The sequence below is a fragment of the Polypterus senegalus genome, chromosome 13, assembly GCF_016835505.1.
Source record: "Polypterus senegalus isolate Bchr_013 chromosome 13, ASM1683550v1, whole genome shotgun sequence".
Classification (NCBI taxonomy): Eukaryota; Metazoa; Chordata; class Cladistia; order Polypteriformes; family Polypteridae; genus Polypterus; species Polypterus senegalus.
Genome location: NC_053166.1, coordinates 34,385,508 through 34,399,473, shown reverse-complemented (window position 1 = coordinate 34,399,473; position 13,966 = coordinate 34,385,508). Strand labels below are relative to the sequence as shown.

Genomic DNA, 13,966 nt, shown 5'->3' with positions numbered 1-13,966 from the left:
ATGATTGACTGACTGAAAGTACACCAAACACAGCTGATAATGGGTTAGGAGTGATTGTGACACCAAGGCTGTCTGATATGTATTTAAACATTTTTCCCCAAAATAATGTTAATTTGGTGCTCTCGCAAAACATATGGCCCAGTGTGGTTGGAGCTACTGCTGGAGCTACTGTAGATTGCAATGCTCACTTGTTGTACCTTGCTCTGGATACATTTTGGACTACATTTAAAAAATGAGATAAGTGTGATCGATAGAAGGTTTTCAGTAAAATTTTTGAGTCGTTCACTGAGTTCCCTACTTTATCTGTGATGTTAATTGGCAGGTCATTTCCCCCCCATACCCTAGGATTGTTCAAGGGAAGATTCTTTGAGATGTTTTTATATATTTTTGAGATGTTGTCTGAGGCTTCAAGACTGATCAGTATTTCTTGCTGCTACTTCTTTTTCTTGTCTTCGCACAATGTCTTGTCTTGTTTGTGTTTTAATTTTAAATTTAAATTTAAAATTTAGTTCTGTTTTTTAATGTATTATTTGCACTTCATGTTGTTACACTGTGGACCCTGAGCTTTGCAATTTCGTCTGTCTGTATACTTGTATATGGTTGAGATGACAATAAAGTTCACTTTGACTTTGAGAATGGGTAGGAGATGTGGGAAATTAGATAGGTTTCTTTCAGCAAAGCTTCTGATTTGAAAGTAGTGGAAAAATTGTGTTTCTGGGAAGTTACATTTGAAGCATAATCTATAATAATAAAAGGCAAAGCCCTCACTCACTCACTCACTCACTCATCACTAATTCTCCAACTTCCCATGTAGGTAGAAAGCTGAAATTTGGCAGGCTTATTCCTTACAACTTACTTACAAAAGTTAAGCAGGTTTCATTTCGAAATTCTACACGTAACGGTCATAACAGTTGATAACGGTCGACAACATCCGCCATGTTGAACTTTCTTATTTATGGCCCCATCTTTATGAAATTTGGTAGGCGGCTTCCCTGCGCTAACCGAAACCGATGTACTTACTTATTTCGATGGTATGACGCCACTGTCGGCCGCCATATTGAACTTTCCAACGTCACCAATTTTCAAACTTCCCGTGTAGGTAGAAGGCTGACCCCATCTTCACGAAATTTGGTAGGTGGCTTCCCTGCGCTAACCAAAACCGATGTACGTACTTATTTCTGTGATATGATGCCACTGTCAGCCGCCATATTGAATTTTCCAAATGTCACTAATTATCCAACTTCCCATGTAGGTAGAAGGCTGAAATTTGGCAGGACCATTCCTTACATCTTACTTACAAAAGTTAAGCAGGTTTCATTTCGAAATTCGACGCGTGACGGTCATAACGGTCAACAACGTCCGCCATATTGAATTTTCTTATTCATGGCCCCATCTTCACGAAATTTGGTAGGTGGCTTCCCTCAGCTAACCGAAACCAATGTACATACTTATTTTGGTGGTATGACGCCACTGTCAGCCGCCATATTGAACTTTCCAACGTCACTAATTCTCCAACTTCCCGTGTAGGTAGAAGGCTGAAATTTGGCAGGCTCATTCCTTACAGCTTACTTACAACAATTAAGCAGGTTTCATTTCGAAATTCTACGAACGGTCTATAACGGTCAACAACGTCTGCCATGTTGAACTTTCTTATTTACGGCCCCATCTTCACGAAATTTGGTAGGTGGCTTCCCTGAGCTAACTGAAACCAATGTACGTACTTATTTCAGTGGTATGACGCCACTGCCAGCCGCCATATTGAACTTTCCAACATCACTAATTCTCCAACTTCCCGTGTAGGTAGAAGGCTGAAATTTGGCAGGCTCATTCCTTACAGCTTACTTACAAAAGTTAAGCAGGTTTCATTTCGAAATTCTACGCATAATGGTCATAACGATCAACAACGTCCGCCATGTTGAACTTTCTTATTTATGGCCCCATCTTCTCGAAATTTGGTAGGCGGCTTCCCTGCACTAACCGAAACCAATGTACGTACTTATTTTGGTGGTATGATGCCACTGTTGGCAGCCATATTGAACTTTTCAACAGTCTTTGTTACTTATGGGCTCATCTTCAAGAAATTTGGTACACGGGTTCCCAACGCTAACTGAATCCTACTTACATACATATATACGTCCATAGCCTGCACCTCGGTCACCGTGTGAGGTGGCGTTGGGTCCCCCATCCCAGCGCCTACCACTTTGTTGGCTGCCTGCCTATATAAGACCATCCGTCGCGCCGGTCTCTACATTCCCTTCCTTGCTTCGCCACGGGATTCACGTCTCCCTACTGATAACTACAGCCTTTTTGTTTAATCCACGGCTTCTCCCCTGTTTTATTGTTTGTTTATTACAATTATAGTTATTGTAGAGGTATTTTACACTTACTTTACATTGCTCAGGTACCCATTTCCTTTATCATTCCAACCCCCATTACCATGTCTATCGAGATGATCACCATCGATCAAAGAACTGTCACTTACCGAGTGGTTTCCATGCCCGGAGATGGCACCTGCCTTTTCCATTCTCTTTGTTACATATTGCACGGCCATATCAGGCTCACTCTTGATATCCGGAGGAACATTCTGTCTTATGTATTGAATGACTGGGACAGGTTCAAGGTGTGGACTGATGACGGTACAGGAGATAATTATATTACACAGAAGCACTATAAGAGTGAAATGCTTAAGCCCTTCACCTATGGTTCTGCATGTTAGGTGATGGCTGCTGCTGAATTGTTCGGTTGTCGCTTTCAAGTGTACCGAAATGGCCAAATATTTTACACCTTTCGACAACCGCCAATGCCTCTTAAACATCTTAGATTCCTAGGTGACGATTTCAGTAGTGGACACTTTGATGTTTATGAATGTTTAAACTCTCAAAAGCTGGATGTGATTTTATCGATGAAACCGTTTTGTGCTTACAACGCTTGATAGATGCCAAATGTCACTTCAACACAACAAATCCTGCAAATACTGTCGTAATTGAAACAAACCATGAAACTCAAACCGATTATGACAGCAGCAATCCAAGCTGTGAGATTTGAGACAAGATTACTGTTCACATGGCCATCTGTAAGTTACATGATCAAGAGTAAGCTCAGCGCACAGCTTGGTCATGTTACAACCGGAGGGCCGAACTGACAACATGGTATACAAAGAGATCCTTAACAAATAATTATTGGCATTTTTTCCCTCAGTTTAAAAAGGTTTAATTTTCTTCTTAATAAAAATTTTAATGCAGTACTTCGCCGCTGCGAAGCGCGGGTATTTTGGTAGTTGCTCATAAAATGCAAATACATTATCTATATGCAGTGTCCAAATCCTGAACTTTTTCCAAAGATTAAATACTGAGTAGATTTGAGGGGGTTGAAAACAATGATTATCATGTAGAGGGGCAACAGATACAAGCTTCTCTGCCTTGAAGTGCTTCCTGCATTGATTTCTTATTGGTTTCAGGCCATATAAAGAAGTACAGCAGGATTCTATTTCCATTGCTAAGCAGGCTGGTGTACATTAATGACTGTGTCAATTTCCATGTCTTTATAGCTTGTATATTCACTGCCCAGTAATAAACTTTAAAGTTAGGTAGTGCAATGCCACCTTCTGCTTTAGGTCTTTGTAAGGTTGTCTTCTGAATGTGTGTGTGTCTTGAATTCAGATATTTAGATTATTATTAAGTGTAGATTCTTAAAGTATGATTTCTATAGGGATGCTTTTAAACAGAAGTAGAAGCTTAGGAAGAATGTTCCTCTTGACAATGTAAATTCTCCCTGCTAATGTGAGAAACACCCATAAATTAACAATTGATCTTAAGGTGGAGTTCAGAGTGTTCTCAGCCAAATAGTGCTTTTGGGTAATGTTCCCCTGAGCAGTAGAATAATGCGGGAAGTCATTATTCATCAAATTCTTGGCAACTTAGCATTTGGATGTGAATTGGGTGTAACATATTTTGCATGAATTGGTCTCCTCTCAGTTGCTTGCAGAAAAATGGACGTGGTCTTAGCAGTGTTCATAACATTTATTTCTGTCCTTAAATCACTTTCTCAGAAAGATATGGATTCCTACTTCATTTGCCTTGAATGCTTGTAATTTGATCAAAAGTGCACATTATTAACAGTTGATCTCAGAAGCAGTGGTTCTGTGATCACTGAATGATTATATATTACTGTAACTGCACAGAGATTGCAGCATTAATACTGGGATAAGGAATCAGGAGATGAATTGTGGTTAAAAGTAAGCCAAGAATAATAACCGGAAAATCAATAAGCATGTAATGAGAACCAAAATGCTAAAATTAAATCAAAGTCACTAACTAGAGCAGTAATTCTTGAAACAGAAATCAAACAAAGCATCAAAGAAATGGTAATTAAAAGGTTTTTGTTTTCCACAATCTTGGGCAAAGTGTATCAGTGAAGAGCTAGTTCAAATATTGTCATACAGTTATAGGACGCACTCTTGACCCTCTGAACCAAATAGTAAAGGAGAGATTTAAAACAAAATTGAGTGCTATTATGAACAATGCTGCACATCCTCTCTGTGACACACTAACACTGACGACTTTCAATCAACAAATTATTCTGCAGAAGTGTGACAAGTCACACTATGGGGTCCCCTTTATACCAATAACAATAATCTAAAGAATAGAAAAATTATGTAACATTAAGATCAGAGCCAGCTGACACTTCCTTATGTTTGTTGCCATATTTTAAGCCTTCTGTCCTGACAGTAAAGAAGAGTTCATTAACATGCACGTTTGTCAAGTTATATCTTTACTTAGTTTAACTTTACAGATTCTAAAGCAGACATTTTATTTTTTCATGGTGTTACAAAAATTGCTGGTAATGCACTAAATTTGTTGCCAGTAGTTCATTGTCAAATACTGCACTCATGCGTTTGTTCTGTTATTCTGTTCTCTGTAGGACAGTCGATTTAGTGACTTTGTGGATCAGCTCACTGAATGCCAGACCCGCAACCTTTTGGCCACTCCTATCATGAATGGTAAAGATGTTGTTGCTGTGATTATGGCTGTCAACAAAATTGGAGCACCACACTTTACTGCTCAAGATGAAGGGGTAAGACCAACCCTTTAAAAGTTACTTTTTGTAAAATATGTATCTCACCAGGAAAAGAAGTGAAAACGTCAGACACTTACTTCAACATCGCAACAATTGTGCTGAACTATGTTAATTTAGAATGAAATTAATTAAATTAATAATTACTTTAACAGTGATTAATTTAGCCTTCAAAATTCAATGCTTCTTTCACTCCTAACTGTGCAAGCAAGGCACCTATCAGTAACAAGTTTACCCATATTAAACATTACAGTCTGTCAAACAGTTAATTTAAGGAAGTCTCCCTAGTTTTCTCACTGTGTTTTGTCCAAAGTCAAACCATCACCTATGCTACACCTGTATAATGTAAAATATATGTTGTGTTTTGTGTTGTACAGCTGTGTTCATAAATATGAATATATTTCAGATTTTAATGAAATACCTCCATTTTGCAAATCTGGTTTTGAAAGTCTTTCATCTAAGCTACCTTCACAATTGTGAGACAAGAAGAGGACAGGTGAGTGAATTATATATATATATATATATATATATATATATATATACTAGACATTAAGCCCGTTACAATAACAGTAGTGCATAAACATTAGTTGGAACAGTCTATATTAAATGGCATGGGACCTTGTATGTGGCTGTAATATGCGTCACTGTATTGTGTGCCTTTAATTTTACCTTTAATTTGTATTTCAGTAAAATGCCTGTAATTTTCTCTGACAGTAATACAGTGGAACCGAAGTAATTTCCCCCATAGGATTGTATGTAAATACAATGAATTCATTCTAGACCATACAAACTGTATGTAAATATATCATTTTTTTTAAGTTTTTAAGCACAAATATAGTTAATTAAACCATAGAATGCACAGCGTAATAGTAAACTAAATGTAAAAACATTGAATAACACTAAGAAAATCTTGAACAACAGAGAAAAGTAACACTGCAAGAGTTCACACTATAGCGCTACGAACCGCTCGTTAAAAACACTTTTTTTTTTATGAGTTTTAAGCACAGGGAAAAAAATGAACATTTGAAAAATCCGTAATTTAATAAACAACCAAGAAAAGTAACATTGCAACAATGCACACGCACACCTGTCTGTGTGTCTCTCACGCGCCTCTGTGTGTGTGTGTCTCTCTCTCACGTGCCTGTGTGTGTGTCTCTCTCGTGCGCCTGTGTGTGTGCGTGTGAGTGTATGTCTCGCACGCCTGTGTGTGTGTCTCTCTCTCGCGCATGCGCCTGTGTGTGTCTCTCTCTCTCTCTGCACAGGGAATGCACAGGGAGAGACTGAACATGTGTGGCCACCAGAAGACACACACGTACTCCTGGACGCACACAGGGATTTTATTAAAGAGGATATATATATATATATATATATATATATATATATATATATATATATATATATATATATATATATATATATATACTGTATATGATGCATTCTTTTTTGGTAAGCTTGTCTATCATTTCTTGTAAGAGAAGCACGCATCACTTTTCCACTTAAAAATCACAGCATTTATGTAAATGTTACTGATAATCATGACTTCTTAGAGATGGTTTGAATGTCTGGTTGGTTCCAGTGGCTGTCATGTAATATAATAATATAATAAAGTAGTGTAGGGGCATGAAGGCTAGCACTGCTGCCTCACTGATCCTGTATCCTGGATTCTAAATTCTTTTAAAAAGTGTCTTAACTTGGCAACAGTTCACCATCTCTAGCTATAAAACAGGAGGCCAGACAATCTTCCTTTCCAATAAAACAAGTGCCTTAGTTGCACTAAATTTGTCAGAGTACCAGCAGTAGTAATATTGCTTACCCACATCCATTACAGAGAATATAATAAATGAAAGCGTCTACAACAAAAAAGAAAAGACAAGGGAACTGATAATCACAGCAGTCACTTTACGGGCAGTTGGATGTCACACTTCACAGATAAAGTGTGAAGGTAGTAGTACTTGCCATAAATTGATGCAGTCAGCAGTTCTCCTTGTTTTGAGGAGGTCATTGCACCACAAGGTCTGAGTAATTAGTTCAGTAGGACATTGGGTGCTTCATAGTAATAACATCATTACTTAACAACCAGTGAACACTAACTATATGTTCGCCAAAGAGGTGGAAAACTGCAGGCAACTAGAGGAAAATGAAACAGGGTCAGAAGATGAACCATAAGTGGAAAAACAAGCTTAGTGGAAAAGTCCAATCAGTGAATATCATCTACATCAGTACACAATCATAAGTTTGTTGCCTGGAACACTTTATATTACACTAGGAAGCAGTCATGCTTGGAAAGTAAATGTACTGTGTCACCAGGTTATAAAATGTCGTCACTTGATATGGCTTGCAGGGTCAGCTACCTAGCAACTGATCCATATGCAAAATGACGACACCCTATCAAAAACAAAATGGTATCACAGTAAAATCAAAATAAACAAAACTCATTTTTTAGCTTGCCACAACACTAATTCAAAAGGAAAATCAAAAATATTTGAAATTTTCATATGCAAAAATGTGGAATTTAGTCAAAAAATTAAAAAAAAATTACTGACGGCTAGAAATTTTATAAAGTCTGGAATTCACAACACCATAGTGGCCTAGCTGGTACATCTAGTGTGACGCAGATCTGGAAGTACAGTAGTATATATTTCCTAGCCATGCAGTGCTTCACTAAAAGTTCCCAAATTTGATGCAAACTGCATCTGCAATGAAACTAAGGGCTGATTGTCTGCCAAACTGACAGGATCATAATGGGTACTGAAATATGAAGAAGTGCAGAGTCATAGTGGCTTTGGAGATGGCGGTGTAAAACAAAAAGGGTGGAAAAAGCAGTGTATGATTAATAAAGATAAGAACACAATCAGCCATGGTGGGATTGCCTCACAGTATTTATACTGCCGGAAATGCTGTCAGTGTCAGAATGGGAAAAAAATATGCAAAGTCAGGAAAACAAAAAAGTCAGCAACCATGAAGATAGATCCAAGAAAGATGCCAAACCAAAGGAAGAACCAAGAATCATAGTCAACAGAGAATAAGGCCATAAACAGAGAAATTCAAGTTGGAAGCAAAATATAGGAGTTTTTTGGTTTCATAAATTCAGATGATCATATAGACATACTTGGTGAGTGTGAGGGGGGTTTAAATACCATTGCAGTTAGAAATGTCAAAATGGCAGGACTTCCGGTTTAAAAAAACCCAATAAATAGTTATTGTGTCTTATTGATGAGAGTTGAAAATCGTGTTGCGGCAAAACGGCAAATAATTATATTGATAATAAGAAATGAAAATGAAATCATAATCTCTGATACAAGAGGGATCTAAGTTAAATATGAAAAAGATTTCTTGAAAGAGCAAGACATTTATAAGCTTTAGTCATCTTTTTGACATTATCATAGAGTAATGTCCCAAAAGACTAGGAGAATAAGTACTAGTAGTATTATTCTGGACAAAGAACACTGAATGAACCTACAAGTGTCAATCAGAGGAAAAAAAAGTAGTTTAAACCAAAGGATAAGAATATTTTAATTATCAAGGATAAGGGTAGTTTTTGCGGTGGTGTAGATTTCTAAAATTTACTCAGAGAAATTTAATGTACTGGAATAGTTTTAGTGAGGAAAGTAATACTAAATACAATTAAAAAGAAGACAGTTGAAAACAGCAGATGTGCTAGTAGCATAATACTGTAGATGAGAATAATGGGATAATGCATAAAACTGTAGATGGGAAGCTTCATAACTAAGTAGGATCATAAGGATCGTTATATCAATGAAATTGCTTTTTCGCATTCTAAAAAATCTCTGTTACTTACTCTGTAGCCTTGAACCTTGGTATAAACAACAGTGCTACCTTTTTTGTAAGATTCGTTCTGTAAAGCACATAATAGAGCACCTAATCAAACTTTTGCCTTAGATTTGCCCCTTTTTCTACTTTACTGACTTCTGAATTAAATCTGTAGTGACAAGGTGCACTTACTCTTTTTCTGAATTACTATGTATTGCCTCTGCAATTGTCTTGCAGGTGCTGCTCTGGTCTGCCAGCAAGGTGTTTGAAGAGCTGACTGATATTGAGAGACAGTTTCACAAAGCTCTGTATACAGTCCGAGCCTTCCTCAACTGTGATAGATATTCTGTGGGCCTGTTGGACATGACTAAAACCAAGGTATTATGATGTTCAGTTGTCCCAGGAGCAGCTCTTGCATTTGCTTATTACTATGTATGTTTTCAATTTTGTATGCTATATAAAGGTAATCTGGGTAGCAATATACTTATTGAACAAAAGAGCATGTTACCCTCATAGCAGAGAACACTAAAAACCTTATGGTCAACAGGAAAATTTCTTTTAAAGTGTCTGAGGTTTCAAGGCCACTAGAAAGTAATATTTTGAAGTCTCACATGGTTATTGGCTGAGGAGGACAGCCAATCTGATCCTTTCCTTTACATCTTTATGGTGAGGGCGGAGTGTTGGCTCTGAAGCTAGGGATCTGCGCTGGCAATCGGAAGGTTGCCGATTCGATTCCTGCAAATCCCAAAAGGAACTCTGCTCTGTTGGGCCCTTGAGCAATTCCCTTAACCTGCAATTTCTCCGTCCTGGGTATGATGTTAATCTGCATCCAGCCCTGCATGAAAGCCCTCCAACCTGCAGGGAAAAACTTGGGGGTTGGCAGCAGAACTAGCACTCCAGCCACCATATAAAAACCTCACACTGGTTCCACTCCATCTGAACTAGTGTGGTGCTGAGGTGTCACCCGTTGCATGGCTGCACTCAGGCTCTAATTTGGATCCTGAGTTGGTTTGTCGTGTGGTGGGTGTGGCAATGTGCTGTATCAGTGCATGCTCCTAACCTGTCTCCTCTCTCTTTATGGTGAGGAGAACCTGCAAAGACACTTTTTATGGTGGATGGGTCTGGAAGTTAGGACATTAGAGGTTGATGAAGTCATTAAGGACCCAGGAAGTGCTTACTGTGGGGAAATTGAAAGTAATATGGGCTACATCTTAAAAACCTTCTCTCAGTTCTGTGAATGTTTAGTTGGGAGGTGACAGTTGAACCAGGGCTCATCCAACTAAAGGAAGTAAACTCAGAGAGGAAAAGGGGACAAACACACAGTTGTGGGTAAGTGGACCAGGCATCCCCTGGAGAAGGAGCCTCCTTTGCTCAGTTAGGCCCTAGAAGCTTAGGCTTTCATTGTTTTATCCTATTCTGTTTTGTTCCTTTTTTTGGTTAATAAATTCCCCATTTCTGCTTCTCTTTGGGTTCTGTGGTTCTCGGGTCTAAATGTGCCTGTTGAGCACCACTTTGAAGTCCACAACAACTATAGAAAAACATAGTTTAAAGATGGGGTTAGACTAGAATTCCTAGCATATACAATGCCGCTACTACATTGTACACCTAAATTTTCAGTTTTAAGTGGTATAGTTCATTCTAAGAAAATTTTCAGTAGTTCAGTATTTTGTTGAAATGTAAGTGATCTGTTTGACCTGTATAAAACAAAGGTAAAATTAACTGTTTGTGATTGTAGGAATTTTTTGACATGTGGCCAGTCTTAATGGGTGAAGTCCCACCCTATGAAGGTCCTAAAACTCCAGATGGACGAGTGAGTATCACTATATTGCATTATACAAGACTAAACATTCTCTGGTTGAATTTAAAATCAGGATTATGTCATAGTGTCATGAATTGTATTTCATAATGGAAAATTAAGTAACTTCTGCAACTGAGCTGAAGGAGTACCTGTTTAATAGTATTTATGTGGTTTGTTAATGATTGTGAAATTACACATTAATAATATTTTATTCTATTCTGTTCTACAAGTGAAACATGTGTACTTCTGGTTGCATCTATTTCTCCAACTTTGTCATTCTTTCATTCAGTATGACACTTGACACTCAGAGGATGGTGCTTCTCCTCTTCTTCTTTTTCTTCCTATTATGGTAGTCCTTGTAACATCATCAGCCTTTGCTATTTGCTTGACGCCCAACAGATGGCACTGGTCTACTATATCTTTCTGCAATGTCAGTTTTTTTTGCCTATTAATTTCTTGTAAGAAACACACAAGCATAAGTCATTTTGCTGAGTTTCTCAATACCTGAAATGTTTTGAACTACCAGAACGTATCAGGTCATAAGCTTTTTTCAGGGCTCTACTGCAGTAGTTTGTAAGTAATCATGTGACAGATGGACAGACCTTAGCATATATATAGATTATAGTTCTAAAGTCATGTATGGTGATGAACACAAACCAAAAACCAAGCCTGGATTAAACACCAGCCCATCACAGACATACACTTTAACACACCCATACTTATGCTTGTACATTATAGGTCAGTTTTCATTTCCAAATTTACCTACAGGCTTGTTTTTAAGCTATGAGGCTTAGTAGGACCCTATAATGGGAAATCCATGTGAATACAAACTGATATCAAAGCACTTAATGTACATTTTGTGCACCACTACAGTATGTTACTAAATTAGAAGAGATTATTGGACCTTGCCATGGACTGGTGTTCTGTCTAAGGCTGGCTCTTGTTTGTTGTATATGCTGTAGTCTCTGTGACCATGAGATGGCTTAAGCTGGTTTAATAAAGAAATTATGTTGTTATTTTCTACACCTACTTATTCCGTTACAAAGATAATTGGGAGCCAAAGCATTTCCCTGCAATATTAAGCGCAAGAAAGGGACCAGCCCTGAATGAGGCACCAGTCCAACAAAGAAGATACTCACACAAACTAACACCTCAGTAACACCAGTCTACTTTAATGTGCAAATATTTGCAATGTGGAAAGAAACCAGAGAACCCAGTGACAACCCATTAATTAACAGTGAGAAAACTGGAAAAATCTGCATGGACAACAATCAAGCTGGTGTTCAAACCTTGATCCCTACAGGTCTGATAAAGCATTACTAACTAGTGCACCACAGTTCTGCCCATGTTATATTTTATTATTTAATGTAAAAGAAGATTATAATGAGGCCAGTATCTGGTGAATGTGCTAGATAGTACATTTTAAATGATTAATTCTGTAGAGTGCATAGGAAAATGGGCATATGGCCCTAACATTTGTTTACATGTTTAACAAATACTCTGTGATGTTTGATGACTAATTGGTCTTTCAAGGGAGAAAGATAAGATGGAGTGAAAGTCACTTATCATAATGATCTGGTCTGGGAACCTGCGTAGCACTAAATAATGAAAACACAATCTAATATAAAATGGCATCCATTAATATTTTATTTCAAATAATATGCTCGACTTATGAAAGATTGGAATCATATTTACAACATAAAATAGAGTAGCTGGCATCTCAATCAGATCTATGTTGTAAAGTGTAACTGAGACATCCAGATTCTCTCTTTCCTGATAGCCAAAGGTCTTTCCTTTGTTTTGCACACTGACAGCCATCAGAAACTGGAGAAACTCAATACTTTTATTATATAGAGTGCAGTGTAACACACTTATCTGAGAAATGTGAGAATTGACTTTCGCAAGGAATGGGATGTGAATTTATAATATTATTGTTTAATAGTATTTATCTTCATCATATGGCAACAGAGTCTACCTAATTACACAGTCTTGACTGATAGATATAGGAAGAGTTGTATAAACCACAATTTATTCTTAACCATCTTCTGCTTCTCCACATTAATGCCTATTAATAATCCAGAATGAGACTTCCTCTTTAAGCTTCCTTATGAGAGTAGTGTATAAACAGTCAAAGTCCTTTCATAGTACACTTCTGTTTTGTGGATGTGAGTATGAAGAATTCAAATAAGCTGAAATAGTCAAACAATAACAATAATTTTGATGACCATAAATGTTACCTCTCTTAGTGAAGAGATCAGTGGAACTGGTTGACAGGCTTCTTATACTGCTTTACTAAACAGGAGGAAAATATCATTCATTTTGTCCAGTCTTCTTTATTCCATCAGGTGTCATGAATGAGTCGTCTTATAAATAGCCACTCTACAGTAGTTAATTCAGGTCATTAGACAGGAAAGGGATCATTCTAGCCTTTCTGTTTAGCTCCAGGGATTCTTAATATTTGTTATTGTGTAATGCTGTATAACTTCCAGGGGTGCAAGAAAGCAATATGAAATACAGTATGTTATCAGTGTGTTCATAAGTCAATTTCACTATCATAGTACTTAAAGATTTATAAAGATATCATGTAGTCTGGAATAAATAATTCATACATCCGAGTGACTGAAATGAGCTAGGTAGTACTAAAAGTCAATCCACATTGATTCGTAAATATTTTAATACTGTTTAGCTTAAAGTTTGAGTAACTTTAAAAAATCGAACCTGAAAGCCTCATTAGATTAAATAAAATAAGAAAGTTCATGTTATGTTTAATTTTAATGAAACCACTCTAATAGCTTTAAATGATGCATTGTGTAATTTGCAATGTTTTCATTATTTTGGAGTAAATACAGTTTTTTCCAGATGTGCACACCAAGAAAGGAAACAATAATGATTTTGGTGATGGAAAATGTGATGTGGAATTAAGTGAGTATTGTTACTCATACAATGTAAGAAATGGAGATTTATAAACATCACCTGATGTGCTTTGAAGATTTATTGGTTCTCCTTGTACAGAACATAGTTATTTAACTAATAACTTGTTTGACACATTACTAAGCAGATTTTGAGTTAATTTTTAAAAAGATTGATTATTGTTTTCTTTGAGGTGAGTATAAAGTTGCAGTGGTTAGCGCTGTGCCTACAAGGTTAGCTCTAGCATCTTTGCTGCACTAGGTGGAGCTGTAGAAGGTGCAACACCTTGTTAAAGTCCTTAGCAATTATAACAAGTTAGACAATGTACATATGGCATAACATTCAGGTGCATTCAGCGACTGATATAAAAGTTAGGGAAGCGTTTCACATTTTTTATTCCTTCATCTAAGAGTC

At 37.2% G+C, this 13,966-nt stretch overlaps 1 protein-coding gene across 4 annotated transcripts in view; it reads left to right on the top strand.

The window, feature by feature from the left end:
• The window catches only part of pde6a (phosphodiesterase 6A, cGMP-specific, rod, alpha), a 100,131-nt gene that overhangs the window by 42,892 nt on the left and 43,273 nt on the right, over window positions 1-13,966 (top strand). For 3 of the 4 annotated variants that reach the window (XM_039774859.1, XM_039774860.1, XM_039774857.1), the window contains 4 exons: window positions 4,921-5,073; window positions 5,480-5,569; window positions 9,082-9,222; window positions 10,580-10,654. In XM_039774859.1, the coding sequence (XP_039630793.1) occupies window positions 4,993-5,073; window positions 5,480-5,569; window positions 9,082-9,222; window positions 10,580-10,654 (387 nt within the window). In that variant the 5' untranslated portion in view covers window positions 4,921-4,992. The remainder of the gene's footprint in view (window positions 1-4,920; window positions 5,074-5,479; window positions 5,570-9,081; window positions 9,223-10,579; window positions 10,655-13,966) is intronic. The other variant, XM_039774861.1, reaches the window with a different exon arrangement.